The sequence below is a fragment of the Typopeltis vanoorti genome, chromosome 23 (genome assembly GCF_054136105.1).
Source record: "Typopeltis vanoorti isolate ZY-2024b chromosome 23, IOZ_Tvanoo_1.0, whole genome shotgun sequence".
In the NCBI taxonomy this organism is placed as follows: domain Eukaryota; kingdom Metazoa; phylum Arthropoda; class Arachnida; order Uropygi; family Thelyphonidae; genus Typopeltis; species Typopeltis vanoorti.
This window is the reverse complement of record NC_143571.1, coordinates 35,956,238-35,979,997: the sequence shown is the minus strand read 5'-3', so window position 1 is coordinate 35,979,997 and position 23,760 is coordinate 35,956,238. Positions and strand designations below refer to the sequence as shown.

General features: G+C 36.9%; 1 protein-coding gene across 1 annotated transcript in view; it reads left to right on the top strand.

Moving 5' to 3' along the window:
- Positions 1-23,760, top strand: part of mgl (low-density lipoprotein receptor-related protein megalin) — an 890,817-nt gene that overhangs the window by 515,203 nt on the left and 351,854 nt on the right. The window contains exons 49-50 of the mRNA XM_090412774.1: positions 810-935; positions 12,183-12,299. Coding sequence (XP_090268900.1) covers positions 810-935; positions 12,183-12,299 — 243 coding nt within the window. The remainder of the gene's footprint in view (positions 1-809; positions 936-12,182; positions 12,300-23,760) is intronic.

Below are 23,760 nucleotides of genomic sequence, written 5' to 3'. Positions count from 1 at the left end.
AGATACAGGAGGCAAGGCTGAGATGGTTTGGTCATGTGATGAGGAGGGAGGACGAATATGTGGGAAGAAAGGTCATGCAGATGGATGTGCAGGGGAGGAGGAAGCGTGGTCGACCAAAGAAGAGAGGGAGTGAGCTGGTGGAATCGGACTTGAGAATGAAGAAGTTGGATGTGGTTACAGCCCAAGATAGGAGGTTGTGGAGGAGACACACTACAAACAGCAACCCTACTTAAGTGGGACAAGCTGCAGAAGAAGAAGAAGAAGAATTAAAAACAGGACATAATTTACATTTTTATTAAAATGACAGGACAGCCGGAAAATATGAAAAAAAAAAAGGTACATATGGTCAGTCTATCCATATGGATGATGAATAACAGTGGATATAGCATGCACCCTTGTTATATGCAGATCCTTTTCATATTCTAATGATTTCTCAAATTTTTTTGTAGTAAGTTGGAATCTAGAGACCCTTATTTGGCCTGAACTCAGCTAAATCTTTTTCAGTTTTTTCTTCAACAGTTTTTCTTTATGCGTGTATAAAGATGTACCTGATGTCTCCATCATATCACTCTGTCTCTTCCACAAGATTTTGCAGATTGCATTTCTGAATATATCCTCATAGCTGATCACAGCCGTGCTATTAAACTCTTTTACTTGGCTTTAAATCCTTTCTATAGTTTTTGATCTGTTTATAAAATCCTAATATCCAATAGAAAACATGCAATCGAATTATCATATATATGCATGTGTGTATTAAATCTGACATTAAAATGAATATACTTAAAGTAATTGTTTTCTTTTCTGTTTAGCTGAAAACATTACATGTAGTGATAGCAAATTTGCATGTGCTAATGGAAAATGCATTCCACGTTTATGGGCATGTGATGGAGATGATGACTGTGGAGATAACACAGATGAAGATGAAAAGTTTTGTGGTATGTATTGTTATTTCTCTTATTCTTTGAGAATATTTGCTAATATTTAGATTATTGACTAATTTCAAATTTGCAGAAACATACCAGAGTATAATGAACATCTTAAGAACAATAACATCATCACATTTCCCATTTGACAGTAGAAGATTAAAGTTTTATTAATAGCTGTCATATTTGCCATATTATAATAAACAAAACAAACATTTTCCAGACAGACTGAAACCAACTTTGATATTGTTGGTTTTGAAAGTATATCCTACTCAGTCTGTAGCCTACTTTATATTACTTTTCCATATATAAAGAAGGCTACAGACTCACCTTTAGAATTCCAGTTTCCTTGTTGATTTCATTTGTTAGATAGATCCTGTCTAAACTTCTATTAAGTTAGATTATCCCTTTTCTACACATTATCTGATATCAATAAGTTTCTGCTCTTTCTATTTATAATGATTTGAAATGGTGCTAGCTCCATCCCCACAGATGCTTAAGCCCTACATCCTTATTCACATCCAGTCAACTCAGTTCCTCATATACCCCCCGTTCACTGCAAGTGAACAGCAGGAATATGAGGAACCCTCACAGTCCACTCAAGTTCTGCATGATATCACAGTCACTAGGATGAAAGACCTTTATGTATTGCTCATTTCATATCTCAACTATATCCTCCAGAGCGGTTTTCATTCTATCATATTCACCAAATCAGGAGACCGCTTGCATGTATACCATGGAATGAGGAATTGGATGAGAAGGAGATCAATGCTGCTTGGACCCTACTCATGCCTCCATAATGTTTTCCTTTGCATGTGTAACCTCTTCAGTCTTTGTTTTATACCTAGCTTATTTAACCTTCTGACCTTTGGAATACATTCAGACATTACCTCTGTCACATATGAATAGTTCCTTAGTAGGGCCCAAGCAGCATTCATCTCCTTCCCATCCAATTCCTCATTCCATGGTATAAATGTAAGCTGTCACCTGAGTTTGTTATAATCACCAACCTTATAGTTCCACATATATCCCTTTCTCACAAAAGTCCTCATATGGCTGATTACCACTCAACTGATCACTTCATGGACACTTTCATCAACTGCAGAAAGATTTGGCACTGCGTTTATAATGGCATCTTCTGATTAGATTATCAAATCCAAGATCCTTTATCCTTGTGTGCTCTCTGTTACATACCGTCTAAAGTAGCTATCTCTCAAAAACTCCAGAAATTCATTCTCTTTGCTCCCAGATGCCATATCTTCATTTCATTCTATAATCATAATTAAATTCATCCATAATGATCACCTTTTCTTATTTGTAGGGTCTGTAGCAACACCCAACTAAATATTTCATTCTGGCCACTTCTACTTCACCCCATACTGCCTCAAAACTGCTGCCACTGTTTACTCTTGCATCTCCACCTTGAATGGGCATAACTCCTCTGCCATCATCAGCATGTCTCCTCCTTTGCTGCCCTGTCTATCTTCAAAAAACATCCTTTCATCTCTATTCCTGTTGGGATGTCTTCCTCATGCAATAATGTCTCCACATCTCACTTATTCCATCAAATTTTGGGTAGATGAACTCAATCAGTGCAGTGATTTTGTTGTTCTTATTTCAGATAATTCTGGTATTCATATATAAACATAATAGCTCACTTCTGGTTTTGTAACAAGTCCCATGGAAACCATTTCTCAGGTGGGTATATTAAGATGTCTGTTTAATGTGACTGCATACAAGATTTAAGCTTTAAAGACTTCATATTCTTTTTTTTTGAGACTATATTAGAGAAGGTGAAGGAGACAAGAGATCTTGAAATAATGGTCAATAAAGAGTTGAATTTCAAGAGACTCAGTGCAGAAATGGTAAAGACACTCCAATGATTGCTGCAGTGGTGAGAAGAACATGCCCAGAGATAAGAATTAAGTGGACCCATTTATTGAGTTCTTCATTAAACCACATTTGAACTATTTGATTAGTTAAAATGTGGTGTAATCAAGACAGAACTGGCTACATGAATTTCAATAAAATGAGGCAATTTTTGAAAGGATACAAATGAGTATAACAGAGATAATATCAGGATTGTAGAATGTATGATATTTGAGCTGATTGTGGAAATGTAATCTATAGAGTTTGGTTTGTAGGAGGAAGTGGGAAGAGGGACAATTAAATTGGGACATATAAGTTGTCTCAGTTGAGGCATTCCTACCGATAGACATTAGGAAGATTTGCCAGTGATAGGATAGAGCAATAGAAAGGGGGATAAAAACAAAGGGCCATCCCTAGTTCTGCAAGAGAGAGAGAAAAGTAAGTTTTTTTTTTTTTTTTTTTTTTTTTTTTTTTTTTTTTTTTGATTGGAGCAATGGAGAGCAGAGAAAGGCATTGCCTGAGTAGGTGTTCTGACAGTGAATGGTTTAATGTGTGGTGTTATCAAATTTGTGGGATGTCTAATAGACCTCTATTGAGAGACTTCTTGAATGGTTGAAGATCCAGTGATGATGAGATTATAACAAAAAACTCCCTGAAAATGAGAATGAAATTGACATGTAGAATGGCACTAATAGTACTCTGCTAACTACATTGAATTTCCACAACTTTATAGCAGAAAGTTTGATTGTTTGATTGATACTAACACTACTCATTTCCTTCCTCCTTCCCCAAAAAATGTAAAATTACATTCAAGAAGCCCTTTCAGCATAAGTCTCTTATGATGTATCACATGAGATTTCCATGTTAGAAAAAACATTAATTACCAAACTAATGTTTTGTTTTGTGAGTCACAAATCATTTTCAGTGTGTAAAATGAAGAACAATGAGAATTTTTAGTTCTTGTTTCAGGACTTGCTGGTTGGAGCAAATTGTTGTAGCTCTGTTTTTAAGAATTGGAATTGGACATATGAGAACAGACTGAGGGAATATGGTCTTCAAAGTCTAAGAAATAGATGGATGAAATTGAGATGAGATATGATAGAAATGTACATGTCGTAAAGGGTACATATAAGTAAGGGGAGAATGAGGGAATTGAGGGAAGAATGAAATTATAGAGGCATGATGGGTTGCATTAGAATGGCTTTAGAGTGAGTGCACTAGAGAAAGTTTTGCTGGATGGAAGCACAGTGTATGCGTGGAAGTACAGTGTGTGATGGGTGAGAAGTTGAAAACTGAGCAGATATATGTGTGGTAAGTGGTGAGATAGGTGACTGGGCAGGTGTGGTGGAGAAATAATTACCAACAAGTAGCTTGGATAGGACTGGTTATAGACCTAAAATGAATTACTCTGTTTGTTTACAAATGCCAGAAGTATCAGAAATAAGGGAGATGAAATGGTTTCAATGAATTGAGTTTATTCACCCCAAAATCACTGGAAGAAGTGAAACATTGTTGAATAAAGATCATAATCTAATGGGAATAGAAATGGAAGGATACAGTATTTTTGCAAGGATAAAAAGAACAGGAAGGGAGGAGAAGTGCTGCTGTTGTTAGCAGGGGAATTATATCCACATAAGGTAGACATGAAAGAGGGAAATAGTGGTAATGGTTACGAGGCAGTCTGGTGTAACATCAAAGCTGACAGGAAAATATATTTAGTTGGATGTTACTATAGGCAGGAAATGTAGAGAGTGGTGATGAAGAAATGTATAAACCACTTGGATTAGTGAACAAAGGAGGGCAATTATTATGAGTGATTTTAATTATGGTGGTGTAGATTGGAATGAAGAGATAGCATTTGGGAATAAGGAAAATGAATTTATCGAGTTTTTGAATGATAACTATCTCAAGCAGCATGTAAAGGAAGGCATGCAAGGATCAAGAGTTTTAGATCTGATCATTTCATCAGCGAATGTATTTGTGGGTGGGGTTTCACACTTTCCACCTGTTGGTAAGAGTGATCATGAAGCAATCACCTAGGTTATGGCTAGCCATATGCAGACTTTTGTGAGGAAAGTACATATATGTGGAATTATAAGGCTGATGATTATGACAAGCTTAGGAGACAGCTTGGAGCTATAGCATCGAATGAGTGAGCAGTTGAGCAATAAGGAAATAAATGCTCCTTGGGAACTGACAAAAGAATACATAACAGCATCAAAGGTTGAATGCATTCCAAAGGCCAAAAGGCTGAATAACATAAGCATAAAATGGATGAATGAGGAGCTTAAGCATGAAATCTGGAAGAACTTTGGAGGCAGTACAAGATGAATAATGGTAATAATCAGTTGCATGAAGAGTATAAAGAACAAGCCAGGAGACTGACTCAGTTAGTAAGCAAAACAAAAGTGCAGTATGAGTAGAAATTGGCAAATCAGACACAGAAAAACCCTAGAGAGTTTTTCAGATATGTGGCAAGTAGAAGGAAGAATGATAATGGTAAGATGATATTAACAGATGAAAATGGTAGAATAGTAACTGCTGCAAAAGACATTAATAAAATTAGTTTAATCCTTTATCCAAGTGTGAGCAAACAAAGTTTGCACCTGAAAGTATCTTCAGGACTGGGGTAAGGTGGTACAACACCAGGGCAACTCGTTGCAAAGGTGGAGCAAGTTACCAACACTCCTGTCTCGGTATCTCCTATAATGCAAAACACATCTCCTTGCGGATATGTCTAATGTTATGCATTAAGGGAAGGGCCACCACCCAGACTAGTTTCGACCTTTATTGAGGTCTCTTCAGTGGGAGCCAGGCCCAAGTGGAGATACCAGGCAGAAGCATTAGCAGGTCATCTCTACCTATAGGAGTTGCCAAATGGTGTGCCACCCTTTTTTAATAAATTACTCTGGATTTAGAGAAAGATGTTGAAAGTTTATTTTTCACTTGGTTAGAGTATAATAAATAAGGTCGAAACTAGTCTGGGCAGTGGCCCTTCCCTTAATGCATAACATTAGACATATCCGCAAGGAGATGTCTAATGTTATGCATTAGACATATCCGCAAGGAGATGTGTTTTGCATTATAGGAGATACTGAGATAGGAGTGTTGGTAGCTTGCTCCACCTTTGCAACGAGTTGTCCTGGTGTTGTACCACCTTACCCCAGTACTGAAGATACTTTCAGGCGCAAACTTTGTTTGCTCACACTTGGATAAAGGATTAAACTAAATTTATTATACTCTAACCAAGTGAAAAATAAACTTTCAACATCTTTCTCTAAATCCAGAGTAATTTTTCATGACATTAATAAAGAAAAAGCAAACTTTTTCTTTATATTGAAAATTTATTTTTCACTTGGTTACTCTATAATAAATTTAGTTTAATCCTTTATCCAAGTGAGAGCAAACAAAGTTTGCACCTGAAAATATCTTCAGGACTGAATATGGTGTTGTACTATCTTACCTGGGTAAGTAGTACAACACCAGGTAACTCCTTGCAAAGGTGGTCCAAGCTAACATCACTCCTATCTCAGTATCTCCCATAATGCAAAATACATCTCCTTGCAGCTAGGTATAATGTTATGCATTAAGGGAAGGGCCACTACCCAGACTAGTTTCAACCTTTATTAAGGTAGAATGGGAGTTCATGCCTTTCATCACTGGCCTCTTTAGATTTAAAAAAAAAGTTGTGCTGAGAGTCAGCTTGATAGTGAGAGAGGAGGAGAAAAGATAGAGTGGATAGTAGTAGATACTTAAAAGAAGCCTCAGTCGATCTACTTGGCCTGACTTAAATGTCAGCACCAAGCAGATCTCCGACATTATCTCCCTCCATCCGTTCTTTTCAGCTTTCCCCGGTCAGTCACCTCTTCAGGTGTCTGCCCGAGGAAAGTGGGGAAAAACAAATGAAAGAAGCACCACATGAAAAAGAGGAACTAGTAAATAACATTAAAAATTACATATAACAATTTGTAAGAAACTAGGTAAATTCTGAAATTTCAACCTGAATGACCAGTTTAATACTGAGAAGAGCGGGGGCAGAGCCTGGCCTGGGTGATGCTGCCCACAAGGAGCTGCACCGCCTCGGTGTAAGCCTTCGCAGCCCAGGTTCTCAGGATACCCCCTCCTGTGTGGAATAGACATAGACCTTTTTTACAACAAAAATTCTAATCTGAAAGAGGACAAAAAGAAGAAAAAACAAATTTTTTTTTTTTTTTTTTTTTTTTTTTTGCTCTGGCAGATCGATACTAGGAGTCGACTGACTTGTTAGGCGAGGTTTAAATCCTCCTGCTGTCTATTGTTGTGGGTTTTAATGATGAGATCTGCTAATTTGTCTCCACGGACGTGGTTTAGCATGTAGAGGCCTCTGTGCAGTGCTAGTCCCACGTCGTCCTCTGCATCGATAAGACCAATGATCTTTTCAGGAGTGATTTCATCTATATTATCAACAAACACGTCGTTCCATTCTGCACTGACGACTCTTGGCCCGTTTTGTCCTGTGAGTATCAGTTGAATGTCTCCGAATGTTTCTATTGCTTTTCGCAGTCTCGCTGCCTCCTCGCAGAAATCTTTTAAAAGATGCAATATAGGTGCATTGGCCTTTGCATGAGGGAACTTTGTGGGTTCTGAAGTTGACTTTATATTTCCAACTTGTGCTGGACTTCCTTGTTTCAATTTTTTAATATTTACTTCTTCAGGGCTGGCTGGCCTCTTTTGTGTGGTTTCTGCATTGTTGATTTCCATATCTACTGCCTCCGTGTCATCGTCTATTGTGACTGCAGTGATAGTTCCGTTTTGTTGGTGCTGCTGGTTATTTTCAGTTGCTACGTCTGTAGTGGCGGTTTGATCGGTGGCCAGTTCCTCCTGCCCTTCATCTCTCCTGGTTGCAGGCTTCTCCACTGGTGTACTTGGCAGTGTTTCGGAGGTGGCAGTATGATTCTTTGTTGTTCCCTCATGCGCGGCCTTCAGGGTGGGGAACTCATTCGGTTCTGCACCAATAACATTTTGGGCTGTAGTTTCCGTGTTGGGCGTAATAGTGCCTCCCAATTTTTCAGCCAGATTTCTGTCCGGACAGGTGTCTATTTTATGGCTCTTAATGCCGCATTTTAGGCATGCCGATTGGCACTGTGCTAGTGTATGACCCGCTGTTAGGCAGTTCTTACACTTTAACTTCGGGCACTGGGCCCCGAGATGAGTCAGGGCTCCACATTTAAAACATTGCCTCTTCACTCCCGGGTAACTCACCATTACCCTGGCCGATCCGATCATTTCAAAATTCGGAACTTCTGTTTTCATTGTTAACGAGAACGTGACTTCCCCCGACATCCATTCAGGGTAGTCAGCGTCTTTGCCTACTTGGACATCTCGTACGGTTCCCCATTTCGAAAAGACTTGATTAATTATGTCGTTGCCTCCTCTTGGTATTCCAGAGGGAATCGCTCTATTCTCATCTTTTTAGAGATGCTACCAACGACAAAAGGATGGCAAAGTTTCCCTTGACACTCAACCCCTTTGAGTAGTTTCTCCCTTGTTGTTGTATTTTTACAAACTACTTGATATCTGCCACCCCCATAGGGGATAAAGCCAGAAATATTATCTGCCCCTACGCAGTCAATTAGCGCTTTCGCAAACGTCCTCTTGTGTACACTTGCGTCGATTTCGAACCCGAGGGTTCTTACTCTCGGTAGAGCCGAAGACATACTTCAAAAAAAAGGGAAGAGTCGACCCTTGTACGATCCGAGTCCACAAAAGGACAGACCTGTAGAAAAGGCCAAGCTTTCCCTGTTTGCAGATAAGAAAAACCTGTTAAACTTAGGTACAGGGGGAACACAAAGAACCAAAGAAGAAAAAAAAAGACAAAGGGTTCTTACCAAGGCAGCAGGACTGTAATAGGAGCTCTCTCTCGGGGTCTGGAAACTTGAATCCAAGGCTTGGATACTTTCACTGCAGAGCTGGAACATGGAGCTTTCTCTCGGGGCCGCTAAATCAGGTCTCTTCAGTGGGAGCCAGGCCCAAGTGGAGATACCAGGCAGAAGCATTAGCAGGTCATCTCTACCTATAGGAATTGCCAAATGGTGTGCCACCCTTTTTTAATAAATTACTCTGGATTTAGAGAAAGATGTTCAAAGTTTATCTTTCACTTGGTTAGAGTATAATAAAATTAGTTTAATCCTTTATCCAAGTGTGAGCAAACAAAGTTTGCGCCTGAAAGTATCTTCAGGACTGGGGTAAGGTGGTACAACACCAGGACAACTCGTTGCAAAGGTGGAGCAAGCTACCAACACTCCTATCTCAGTATCTCCTATTTTCAGGTGCAAACTTTGTTTGCTCACACTTGGATAAAGGATTAAACTAATTTTATTATACTCTAACCAAGTGAAAAATAAATTTGCAAAAGACATTGTTGAGATCAATTTATAAGGATATTTCATCCTGATCATGAGGAACTTAAGTGTAGAGGATGTAAGAGGGGATGGCTTAACTGTGAGTGAGCAGAAGGTATTTGAGGAAATAAATAATCTTGCTATCAATAAGGTGATAGAATTTCATTACATATCACAACACATCTTAAGGGAATGTTCCAGGTAATTGGCAGTAACATTGACATGCCTGTTCAATAAGTCTTGCAACAGCACAAGTCCCAAGGGAGTGAAAGGAGGGTAAAATTGTTCCACTGCATAAAGATGGCGATAAGGCTGGAACTTCAAATTATAGGCCAATCTATATATTTGGAGTTGTGGTGAAGGTACTGGAGAGATTGGTGAGAAGTAGGATACAAAAATGGATTGATAGCAACAGTGGACTGTTAAAGGGAGATCATGTTTTACTAACTTACTTATGTACTATAACAAGGTGACAAATATCTTGGACACTGTGTCAGGGAAGATGCATAATCAGTAGTGTTACATGGATTTTGTAAAAGCTTTTGATAGACTGTCAGAGGACAAACTGTGAAATAAATTGAAACAGATGGGATTGGATAACAGAATTCTGAGTTGTATCAGTGACTGGATGTGAGATTAGGTGTCAGAGAGTCATATTTGGGGATGCAGTATCTCAAAAGAGGAAGGTCACTATAGTTTACTGCAGGGGTCAGTTTTGGAATTATTTTTGTTCAATTTGTATTTTAATGACATTGGTTGGGTTTAACTACTGATATGCAGCTGTTTGCAGATGATGCAAAATTTGGAAGAGCAATGCAGAGTCAAGCAGATGTTGTGGCCTTACAGGAGGACATGAAAAGATTGCATGAATGGGAAGGTAAGTAGAACTGTCATTTCAATGTTGCAAAGTGCAAGGTTTTGAGATTTGGTAAGCATCAGTGGGATGCACAGTATACACTTGGTGGGGAAACTTTAAAGGAAATAGAGGAGATGACAGATCTAGGAGTGATGGTAGACAACTAGCTAAAATTCAGGGATCACATTGCAGAAGTTGTGAAGATGTGAAGATTGGATAATGGTAATGGTGCAGTGGACCCGGACATGCAGAAATAGAGAGGTTATCATGTCGTTGTATAAGGCCTTAATCAGACCTCATATGGGTTATTGTGCACAGATTTGGTTGCTGGGTTTTCATGGTGACAAAGACATGTTGGAAATGCTCCAGAGAAGATTCACAAAGTCATCTTTAGAATGCATTTTTGAAAATTATGGAGACAACTACCGTGTTTGAATAAAAACTTTAGTTTAATATAACTAAAATCTACATTTATCACCTTGGTCGTTCTCAGTCATTTCCCATATTTTCAGAACCTGGTAACCATATCTGTGCACTTTTTCTCCATTTATTTAACCTTTAGTATCTTTCTAGATCTGGCTCGAAGACCTCAATAAAGGTCAAAACTGATCAGGGTAGTGACCCTTCCCATAATGTTTTTGCATTATCAGATACTGAGGAAACAGATATGAAGTTTGCAACCTCTATATGCAAGCAGACTAGTTGTAGAGATTTGTACATGAAGTAAAAATTATGTTTGTATTTCATGGTCAAACTGTGTTTACTTATGCTTGGGTGAAGGATTAAAACAAGAATATAAATTCTTGTCAAATATAATATAATATAAATCTGTACACTTTGTTGCTTCCTTATCAAGATCCATATTTCTACAACTTATCCTACATAAGGCTGACAGGCCAGTCAATTAAAAATGGTTATCTGAACATCTTATTTTACATTCAGTTGAATAAACCTCATAAATCTGGATTAGCCCAACATAGACTTGACTGTAGTCAAGGATCCTCTGAAATAATACTAAGTTGTTGAACAGAAGTATTTTTAAATGCGAATGTTGTTCAAAGAAAGTACTAGAACCCTATTACATCATCCAAATCTTAATCACAATGATGGTTTATTCTTTCCCCAAATTTAGAAAATTGTGATAACAGTTGTGTTATTTATTATTTATTTATTTATTATTATCATTTATTATTTTTATTATTATTGTAATTATAATAATCATTATTTACTATTAATATATTCTTTTATTTTATTTTTTATCTTCTAAAGTTCCCAGTAGTGTTTTAGTTTTAAACCTGGTAGGAAGTCATTTGCATCTAAAAGAAATAACCATTGTTACAGTACATAGTTGTAATCTGTTGCATTTAAATTTCTCATTGTTTTTTTATAAGCAACTGTAGCTCAGCCAGTATAGATGACGTACCCTTTGAAAGACCCATTCTCATGTGGAGGTCACAAAGCTTTTTTCCTAGAAACTTGGGTTTTTCATCCCATAGAACAGGCAAACCATTGAGAAGAATACACTCAATTTGTTGACATTGTAAATCAATAAGAATTAGACCATTGAGCCTAACATGAAAGGAAAGTTCGGATTGTTCTTGTTTACACACCGAACATGTTTTACAATACACAAAATGCAATATCTGTTAATTAATGTCAATTAAATATTTCATTATTAAACTTCTGTTTTCTAATAAAGAGCTCTTTGGTTTGGTATTGATAATAAGTTCATCATTATTTCATGACCAAAACTTTGATTTATCACAACATTTTCTATAGGTTGCAAGAATAAACGGGCATGCAATGGAACCAACTATTGCACAAATAATTAATTTGCATAATACCTTCTAATCCAAGGGATCAGATACATAGTTCATTTAATAGGAAGGTTCACTATAGTGAATTTACAGTAAAAATAGTAACTCCCACATGCCATGCCTATGAAACAATAGATTTAATTTTAATTTATTAAATTTAATAAATATATTAAATTTAAGTTACCTTGATTTTGTATGCATTAATCATTATCTGATTTTAGAGGCAAAAATACTTTGATTTGTAAAGTGGAGAAAGTATATCATTTATTTTGTGTGTTATCTTCATTAAAAACTTATACTTTTTTAATAATGGTATGGTGTTATATATTTATAATAGAATTACATACATGCAGTGCGGTAGAATTTCGCTGTGGTAACGGTCGTTGCATTTTTAACACGTGGAGATGTGATCATGAAAATGACTGTGGAGATGGAACTGATGAAGATCAGTGTGGTACGTATGTGTATATATAGTTTCTTCTTTTTAAAGCTGTTTTTAAATTAGTGAAACCATTATTTAAAAATAGTTAAATAATTTCTGCATGTTAATAATAATAGGGATCATATTTAAGTTCTGTAGATCTCAAAAAGCATAACAAATGCACCAGATGAAAGCTGTACAGAATATGCAGTTATATAGAACGAATCTCACATTATACAATCAATATGCAGTCTCCATATTTAAGTCGTAAGTTAGCGGTTAAATTTTTGAAGGCAGTACTGAAAGAGAGTCTGATGTAAAATTGAGTGTAAGACAAGTATGCATAACAGCTTCTCCTTATTTATCATCTATTTAACAGCAGAATGTCACTTGGAAAACTACTACGTAGGTTGGAGCAAATGGAAATGGATATGAAGCCAGTTGCATGGATGGGGGGGGGGGATGCTGGCAGAAGATACCAGGGAGTAGTATATGAGGAGTGGAATCTAAGAGAATGAGGTTGACCATAGAGAGCCTCAAGGCTCTGTGCTAGGACTGACTCTTTAATTTGTATAATTAATGATATAGGGAATGATTTGGAGATTGGAGGATATTCAGTTGTTTGCTGACGATGTAAAGCTGGGAAGGGCAACAGTTGTTGGCTGTGATTACAATATACCTTGACATTGTGCACAGATTTGATCATTGATTATCTGAGTTTCTTGAGGATCAAGAGGTGTTGGAAGGGATCCAACAGATGAATAACCAAGCTGGTGACATATATATATGGAATGCTCCCTATGAGGATAGATTGTGAGGTGGTGTGTGGGTTACAAAGTTACATTGATAGGTAGAAAAGAGGAGACATAATAGAAAGTTATAAGATAATAAAGGGGTTCTATAAAATTTAAACTAAAAAAATTTTCAATAAATGAAAAATAGAAAGAAAAATAAGGGTCCCTCCTAGAAGTTATGTAAGCGGTGGTTAGTAAAAGTGGGCAGACTTCTTGAATTGGTGAATGAGCAGAATAGATTCCTTTAAGTAATTGTGAGTACACTGGCAGTGAATGGGTTTATAGAATGGTATCAAGAGGTATGAGCCTCTATAGCTCCGTCAGTAATAGATGAATCCTTTTGGTTGGAAAGACCTGGGTTCGATTCCCATCAGTGACACGAGGAACCTTTATCTGATTTCTTTCAATGAAAGGTGAGTTAGCTGGTCTCAGACAGAGGTAGGGTTTTTTTTCACCCTGAAATGTGGGTTTTTCATCCTCCCAGAACAGGCAAACTGGCCATGTGAACACACATGGATTACAATCATGAATACGTCACAGTCATATGCCGTTCCCAAGCCCAGATAAAATTGGGGGGTTGGGGAAAGCAATGGTGAACTATCCTGTAAAAATCTCACCAGGAACACTGAGTGAGCAATGCCTACAAGTTACCTAGGGTCAGAAACAACTAAAGGGAAAAACCCCCACCACCATTAAGAGGTAGTCTGTATATATATAAAGTTTAATGTAGGGTTTACAATGATGAGTGTTCTGACTCCATGGAGATAATAATAATAATAATGAAAGAAATCATTGGAAATAACACAGTAGAAATGTAACAATAACAATCATAGGGAAACAGAACATAGGTAATCATTGTAAACAGAATAAAGGAAATTGAATTGCTAGAAATATAACAAAAGAAATTGTGAGAAATTATTATTATTATTATCCTTAGACTCCATAGAGTCAAAGACTCATCTAGGAGGTCCTTTTGTTATTCACACACCTCTCATTATTCTGCACCTTAAACACACTCAAATTCTCTGCAGACACCACCCTCTCAGACAAGGCATTCCAATCAATCACAACTATGCATGCAAAAAACCTGTTTCTCACTCCCCCTGCTCACACCCTCTTCTCCCCTAATCTCCCACTGTTTTCTGTAGAACCTCTCCAACATTGATCTTACAACAACCCCTTACTAACTTGTAGGTCTTTTCATATCTTCTATCTACCAGACCCTGTAAATTGCATCTACTCAATCTTTCCTCATATTCGACATTCCAGAGATCAGAAACTACCTTAGTCAGTCACCTCTGATCCTTTCCAACATCTTTTCTTCCTTTTAAAAACCAGGTGATGAAATCTGTGCACAGTAGTCCATGTGTGGCTTAATCATAGCCTTATACAATGGAAAAAGAAGAAGAATCTCCTTACTTCTACAAGTCAGTGTCCTCTACATCATTCCCAGAATTCTTTGTGTTGTCCTCACAATTTTGGCAGTGTGTGCCCTAAATTTCAGATCCTTATCCACTATCACCCTAGGATCTCTAATTTCCTCCACCTCCAACAATATAACCTTACCAAGCTTAAATTCAACATCCCATCTTTGTCCCAAATTTTAAAACCTTATATTTTGCAACATTGTAACCTGACATCTCCATTCCCGTGCCCATTCAATCAATCTCTTCAAGTCTTCTGGTCAAGTCTTATTCAACATCTTCTCTACTCTTAATAGTTCTTTCCAACTTTGCATCATCTGCAAACAACTGAACATCTGCATTCAAATCTTTGCCAATATCATTAATGTACAGGTTACACAGCAATCCCTAAAATAGACCTCTGAGGCACACCACTAGTGACTTTCCACTTCCAGGATATTGCTCCCGCATACATGACTTGCTAACACCTATCAGATAGCCAGTCTCCAAACCGATGCACTAATCTAATATCCAACCCAATCTGCTCTAGTTTGACTATCAACTTATCATGCGGTAATCTATCAAAAGCCTATGGAAAATCAAAGTATACTACTGTATATCCCTCTCCTCTGTCCAAGGAAGCCAACACATTATTGTAATAACTAAGTAGATTATCGACCTCCCTTTAGGGGTGCTTAAGGGTCAAAGCTGTATAACTGAGAGAAGACCTCCACATAGTCTTTAAAGGAATGCAGAAAACCGACCAGGGCTTCTGATCTAATGTCTAATCCTCACCTTCTCGTGGTGCACCCTGTTCGGTATCTACCTGGATACTGAACGAACGAGGATGGGCTGACAATTTGGGATTTAGCTGACCAAATTGTATTCTTATTGGCTTAAACCAAAATACAAAATGATGGTACAACATTACAAAATTTCATGCCGACTGGGGCGTCGCTTGGTTAAACAAGGCCCCCGTTGTTTTCACCAGGGTGAACAGTGAAAAGTCAACTACTTGAACAAATCTTAAAAAACACCCCAACTCAATATCACCAGAGTTAAAGATTGGTACTATCAACATAAGAAGCCTGAATGGCAAAGAAATGGAGCTAGCTGAGGAATTAGATAAGTACCAGATCGACATAATAGGGGTGACTGAAACAAAAAAGACAAAAACTGGTGAGATCTTTCTGAGCAATAAATACAAAATGTTATATTCAGGCAATGACAACTAAAGAAAAGAAGGAGTAGCCATTGTATTCAACACTAAATACGAGGCTAATCTTCTTGAATGGCAGGCGGTCTCAAGTAGAGTGATGTGAACAAATATCAGAATGGGGAACTGGACAATGAAACTTATTTGTGCCTGTGGTCCCACAGAAGGTTCTACTAAGGTAGAAGTGGAGGAATTTTTTGAGGATTTAGAGAAAGCAGCTGACACAATAAAAAAGGAAAAGTTGGTGCTTGTTGGGGATCTAAATAGCAGAGTAGGAAATGATTATCAGGCATACAAAAATATTTTGGGAAAATTTGGGAAAAAAACAAAGCTAATAATAATGGCAAATACCTGTTGGATTTCTGCTCGGGACATGGACTGGTTATTACTAACACCATGTTCCAACATAAAAATGTGCACAAATTCACATGGAGAGAAGAGGCAAGAAATAAGAAAAGTCTCATTGACTATGTCATTGTTGATAGTGATGTTTTCTCCCTGGTGCAGGACACGAGAGTGTACAGAGTATTTAAAATTGGAAGTGATCACTATTTAGTCTTAAGCAGGATAAAATTGAATTTCATATTGAAAAGAATAACATGTAAGAAAGTTTTAAAGCGAATAAAAGTTGAGCAGCTCTCAGATGTGAACTGTAGAATAAAATGCACAAAGATTATTGAAGAAAAAGAGTTTGAGAACAGGAACCAAACCTTGGAGATTCAGTGGCAAGCCTTGAAGAAAACCTTGATTGATTCAGCCAGAGAGGCAGAGGTTGTCTGCAAGGATAGAAAAATCAGAACTCCATGGTGGACACAGGAAGTTAAAGAGGCAGTGAAGGAAAAGAAGAAAGCATATCAAAAGTTCCTGGCAAATAAGTCAGCTTGTGCTCTCAGAGAATACAGAGACAAATGTAAGAAAGCTAAACAGTGTGTAAAATTAGCTAAACAAAAGTCATGGGAGGACTTTGGCAAGAACATAGAAAATAAATATCAAGTAGGTGGCAAAATATTCTTGAGGTTGTTGAAGAAGCTTAGGAATGGAGGAAAGAGTGCTGTAAAAGGAGTTAGAGATGATAAAGGTGACATGAAAACAGGAGAAAAAGATATCCTTGAAGTATGGAGTAATTACTTCGAGAAATTGCTGAATGAAACAAGCAATGATCGCACAGTGGTAAAAAAACACTCAACAGGCATACAATCAGGAATATATGTCCATACTTGAAGTAGAAAAAGCCGTTAAAGGCTTGAAATGTGGAAAGGCAGCCATTTCTGGCAGAAGATATTCGACCAGAAATGCTGAAGTATAGTGGTATAAAAGTCTTCCAGTGGCTGCACTGCATAGTTCTGAAGGTCTGTACAGAGGGACGAGAATTCCCGATGATTGGAGTAGAGCTCTCATAGTACCCATATATAAAAAGGGAAATAAAACTGAATGTGAGAATTACAGAGGTATTTCCCTACTGAGTGTTCCTGGCAAGATCTATGCAAGTATACTTGAGAAACGGTTGAGAAGGATTGTGGAAGAAAAGCTTGGTGAAGAACAAGCTGGATTCAGGCCAAATAGAGGCTGTCAGGATCAGATCTTCACCTTACGACAAATAGTTGAGAAATCATGGGAATATAACAAATATCTTTATTTAAGTTTTGTGGATTTGAAAAAGGCATATGACAAGGTGCCAAAAGCGAAGCTATTCAATATGCTATAGTTATAATATGTCAATGTAGCATTATGTCAAGCAATACTTAGTCTTTATTTGCGTTGTAAGTCAGCAGTTAGAATTGAAAGAAGTCCAGGAAGATGGGTTCATGTTAAATCTGGTGTGAGACAAGGATGTACATTATCCCACTCTGTTATTCATTATCTATATGGATCACATTATGAAGCAAAGTGGTATTAGACATGATATCAAAATTGGAGATGTTAATGTCAGCTCTTTGCTTTATGCGGACGATGTTATATTTCTAAATAAATCCGCTACAAGTCTGCAAGATTCTCTGACTAAATTGAATAACTGTTGTAATAGATATGGTATGAAGGTCAGCAATAAAAAGACAAGGACAATGAAAATAGGCAGAATCATTGAAAATGTCAACTGTGTTGTGAATGGAGAACCTGTGGAACAAATAAAACATTTCAGCTACTTAGGCATGATTTTTAGTGAAGATGGTAAATTAAATATGGAAATAGACAACAGAATCAGCAAAGCTGGTATGGTAGCTAGTCAATTGGATAAATTTATATGGAATAACAGAGAAATTAGTAACAATACTAAATTAGCTGTTTACAAGACAGTGTTCAAACCAGTTTTAACTTATGGATCTGAGAGCTGGGTCAGAAGTAAAACCCTTGACCAAAGACTAGAGACCACAGATATGAGAATCCTGTGAAAGATTAGAGGTGTGAACAGATGGCATCAATGGCAATATCATATTAAAAACGAGGATATTAGGAAAGAACTTGACATTGGCATCGTCCAGGAATGCGTTAGCAAAGCTAATCTCAGGTGGTATGGTCACTTAAACAAAATGGGCGAAGAAAGATTAGCAAAACAAGTGTTCTCTGCCAACCTGGCAGAGAACACTTGACGACCCAGAGGAAGACCAAGATATAGGTGGATTGATACGGTACAAAGTGCCTTAGACGACAGAAATATAAGATCTGATAATATTGGAGTCTTGACAAGTAACAGACTAATCCGGAGGAAAATTTTAGATAGGAAGTTAGTAATGATGTAAATTTTTCATCTAGTACTATCATATCCTGTTGTACACCCCTTGAGGGTACATGGCAGGAATTTGATGATGATGATGATGATGATGACCTCCCTTTAGCAAATCCATGCTGTTCATCAAAGATAATACATTTGTTGTCAACCCAATTCTGGATTCTGGTTCTTAGCAGCCTCTCCAACACTCTAACCACAACACCTGACACACAGATCGGACAATAATTTGTTGCCTGAGTTCTATCACTTCGCTTATGAAGTGGTACAGTCTTGCCCTCCTTCCATTCCTTTGGAACTCGACTCAGTGCAGGACTTATATTAATACAATATGTGAAGGCAGATGCGTACTCCCTGGCACGTTCCTTCAAAATACATGGTGATATATTATCAAGTCCCACATCCTTATTAACATCAAGTTTGCTCAATTCCCCATATACTCCCCCCCCCTTGCTCACTTAAGTCAGTCTCGCTTCCTCATCATCAACTGCTCTCAAACTCTAAATGATGTCACATTCACAAGAATGAAAGGCCTTTATGAAGATACTGCTCATTAAGTATCTGCACTACATCCTCTGTCCAAAAACAAACCAAACTTTTCGAAAATAGAAGAAACTAGTAGCATTACCTGTTGTATCTTTTTGTTGTCGAAAGCAGCAACCTTCATTGGTGTTGTGTCAACTGTTTATGATATTTGTTTCATTAGAAGCCGAGTTATAGTGCCAAGAGTGACAGTGTGTTTTGACAAACGGTCGGTCGTCACAACATTCATTCCGTACGTGACGAATTCTCACTATCAATCGCTTTAAAACTTCTAGATAAAACTCACCATTGACCGTTAGACTGGGCAGAATGAATTCTTTGTGGATAATGCCATTAGAATGGTAGAAATAAATCAGCATTGTCTTTACTTTTGACTTCTCCAAGCGACTTTTTTTCCGATGCCCCTCTTCTGGTGGTCTCCACTCAGCACTCTGGCGTTTTGTTTTGGGCTCATACTTGAAACACCACGTTTTCACCAGTAACGATCATTTCAAGGAAGTTTGAGTCCTTACAAACGGTTTTAATGTGGGTCCTTGTAGTGTTCAATTCGATACATTTTTTGATCGTCTTTCAACTTGTGGGGAACAGATCACGAATTCAATTTACGAAGACCCAAACTCGCAGTCAAAATGTTGTGCACAGTTGATTTTGGAATCCCCAATTTTTTTTTTTAATCGATCTCACGGATGATTTGGGGTTTTTTTTGATGAAATCACGCACCTTTTGGCTGTTAACTTGCTCAGCCCAGTTTTTGGGTGGCCTGGCTTAATTCTTAATTGTCCTCAAGCATCTGACAATCACTTTGAAATTGCTTAAACCATTCGTAAACTTGAGTACGTGATAAGCATTCATCACCGTATGCTTTTTGAAGCATTTGATGCATTTCGGTAAAACGTTTACCAAGTTTAACACAAAAGTGAATCGCAGTTCTCTGTTTGAAACTCATTTTCCGACCTTTCGTCAAAATACACTGTCACTCTTGGCACTATAACTCGGCTTCTAATGAAACAAATCTCATAAACAGTTGACTCAACACTAATGACAGTTGTCACTTTTGACAACAAAAAGTTACCACAGGTGGTGCCACTAATTTCTTCTATTTTTGAAAAGTTCAGTTTCTTTTTGGACAGAGACACCGTCTGTCCAAATAATGACTGCTATGGAAGATATATTCACCATACCTTCCATAGCAGTCATTCTTATACCATAATGTTTGCTAGCCTGATTGGCCTAGTGGTTCGTGTATCTGCTCTTCAGCCAAAAGGCTGTGGGTTTGAATCCCACCGTGGGCATGGATGTTTGTGATTGTCTGTGAAAATACTAATGTTCATGGGTGTTGGTGTAGATGATGCAGTTAGCTGTAGTGGGTGAAAATGGAGTGTTGTAGAGTAGGTGCCCTCCCTTGATGAGTCTTTGGACTCCTTGGAGGTGTCACATAAAAATAATAATAATGTCATCCTTCCATAATCATTCTTTTTATTTTTTGCTGGCTACATCAAAAGCTCTCCCTAGGATTATTTTTGGCTTCGTTAGCTTACTGCTGCTCATACTTCACTTTTACTACCTTTTCCAACCAAGTCATCCTCCTTGCCTGTTCTTTGTAATCCTCATGGAATTGATTATTATCACTCCTCTTATGCTGCCTGCATAATAGCATATTCCTCTGTATCGCATGCTCAATCTCTTAATTCATCTATTTCACACTTAACTTGTTTAACTTTCTGACCCTTGGAATTTAGACATCGCATCTACTAGACAGTTCTTGAATATCCACCAAGCTGCATTGATCTCCTTTCCAGCTAATTCCTCATTCCATGATTCACCTGCAAGCTGTCTCCTGAGCTCCTCATAATCACCAGCATTGTAGTCCCACATGTATCCTTTTCTCACAGAGGTCCTCACTGTTGGCCACCCAGATAATCACTGCATATTCACTCTCACTAAATAACATAAAAGAAATCACAAAAAACACAACAAAGAAATCATTAAAAATAGGATATAAGAATTTGCAAGAAAAAAGAAATATCTGGAAACAGAACAAAGAAAATTGTACATTGATGACACAACACAAATGATCATTCCGCATTGATCAGCCCATGGGGGACCAGAAAAGCAATAGACACATCTGGTGTGACTATTAGATTCCTAAATGGATAGAGATCCATTGATTTCAGGCATAAATTGATAATGTTCTCTTAGAACTGAAAATTAAAGAAATATTTCACAATATACAGTATTTCTTTAATTCAAAGCTTAAGTAAAAGTTATAAAGTTTTTAGATACCTAGCTTGTATTAAAAAAGACTCTTTATCCATAAGGTAAAAAATTCTAAATTTCTGATTTAGAATGTTTGAATCATAAATTTTCAATTTTAATTTTAAAAACTTAAATTTTTACGGTCTGCACATATAAAGTTCATTATGAAGATTTTAGGTGATTTTTGATATTTAAATGTCAATTATAGATTTTTATAATTTATGCTCTTCTGGTAATTGTTCTTTCTTATGTCTCCTATTATTCTTTGCATTTTTGCTTTTGATGTTGTCAGGGGTGAATGCTGGTCTTGAAATTCATGCTTTCTCTTGTTATCATTCAGGGAGTGAGAGGTGTGATTGAAATCTGATTATAGGAATAATAGATTACAGGTAACCCTCGTATAAGGTTCTATATTTCTATAATGTTAGGTTCTATAGAAATGCCGCGTTATATAAATCGCATTATGCGAGACCCAGATCACATACAAAAAGTAGGGTTATGTTCTGAAATCGTTTTTTTTTTTTTGAAAAAAAATTATATAAACAACAATGACGTATCCAACAAAAGTATATTTTTATTTAATTCAAGTAATTCATGTAAGTTAAGAAAATATATAACTATGACACAAATACATGGTATAAAATTATAAAAATTACAAATTGTAATTAAGTTTCATTGCACATAATGCATAAATGTTTTAGGCAATATAAAAATAAGTGCATATTTTAATCTTTCATAGCACGAGGATTTGAGGATTGGTTAATAAACTTTAGTTTTGTCATGTAATCACCTGATGCATTACTACAAAACAGTAGGGTAATTCTGTCTTTTGGAAACTTTGAATCCAGGAGCTGATCTTTCATTTTTCGAAATATAGGTGCATTTTGGCATTTTTTTTTCCAATATTACCTGGATTCATCAGCATTGAACACCTGGTCTGCATTATAAATGTTTATAAACTTTGGGAGATTTTTGTTTAATAAGATTTCCATCCAAAAGAATTTTCTTTTGAGTGCATCTTCTTTCCAAATCATTAGAGATTTCTTCATTTTTCTCTTAGAAAATTGCATACACGAGCAACGAGCTTTGCACTTACCGTTGACCCAGCAATAAACACTTTCTCAGATTTTATGTTCACTGTGTTTGATTGTTTGAATTGTTGATTCATTTAAATTCCAAGTCATTACAACAACTGGTTTTTTTCCATTTTTCAACTGATCCATGATTTTATTTTTTTTTCTTCAAGACGAATTTTCTTTTCAATATTCATTTTTTCCCTTTCAATGCAATTTGTGGCCATTGCTATAAAAATAATTTTTTTACATAAAAAAAAAGCATCACATATTAATTATGTAACTCACCAGAAAATAAAATGCTCAGCTTGAGATAACACACTTATGATTTTTAATGTGCTTTCCTGGCAGAAAACGAAGACAATTTTCCACAATAAACACTTTATACAGTATACAATTGATACACATGCGTGCTAAAGGGTGTTTCCCCTAATATAAATTCATTACTTATAACTACCTGCGCGATACAGGCAGACACAAATTTAACGAAGATAAAATTTGATTTTTAAGTTGCACAGTGAAAAATATATGAAAAGATAAAGGGTTACTACAATTTCTAGACTGTGTTTTTGTCAAAACCGCGTTGTATAAGTACCGCATTGAACAAGGGTTACTACAATTTGTAGACCGCATTGTATAAGTACCACGTTATGCAAGGGTTACCTGTACTGACCATTTAAAACTATATATTTAGAAATTTATGTACATTTAATCATACAAATACGACATTTATTTTACAAATGATATTCTATATTTTTCAATTTAGCTACTTGAATACAAATTCTACCCTACGGTTCTTTATGAAGGTCAATAACATCATCATAAAAAGTTGGTTGTAACTTAATTATCCCAAGCAACATGCACACTTTTAAAGGCTGCTGAAGCTCACTGGCTAGAGCTGCGTTGACTGCGTATGGCCTGTGGTTTAAACAACAGAGTGAGACGATGTGAAATGGCTATGCATGTGAATGAAATCACAGTGCTGCTGCAAGGACCTGTAAGCACCTACAACCGAGCAAGCCAAGGTAGCTTTAACTAGACGAGCTAGCATCAGCCTTTGATACACGACGCAAAGCTCAATTATTGCTGAGCAAGCTTAAGACGTCTTCTGTCTTCAAATAAAAGCCTAAATGGAATGCTTATAAATGCATGCATTTATTAACAAATAAATAGTACTTCTTTCTTGGTTAATGAGCTTGCGCAGCAAGCATTGAGAATTCACCACTGGATGTTGTCATTTTGTGGCTTTATGTATGGTTCCTGCAAATCCTTTGGGTTCTGTCCACAATGTACAATTTCCTGCTATTCTGTTTTCCACAGTTTTCTTTTGTTTTATTTCCACACAACTTTTCTGTTATATTTCCCAAGATTTTTTCTTTTGCTCATTTCTCATGATTCTCATTTGTTACATTTGCCACGCTTTTTTTTTTTTTTTTTTTTTTGTTATATTTCATGACATTTTCTTTATCTCCTCAATGTGTCATCAT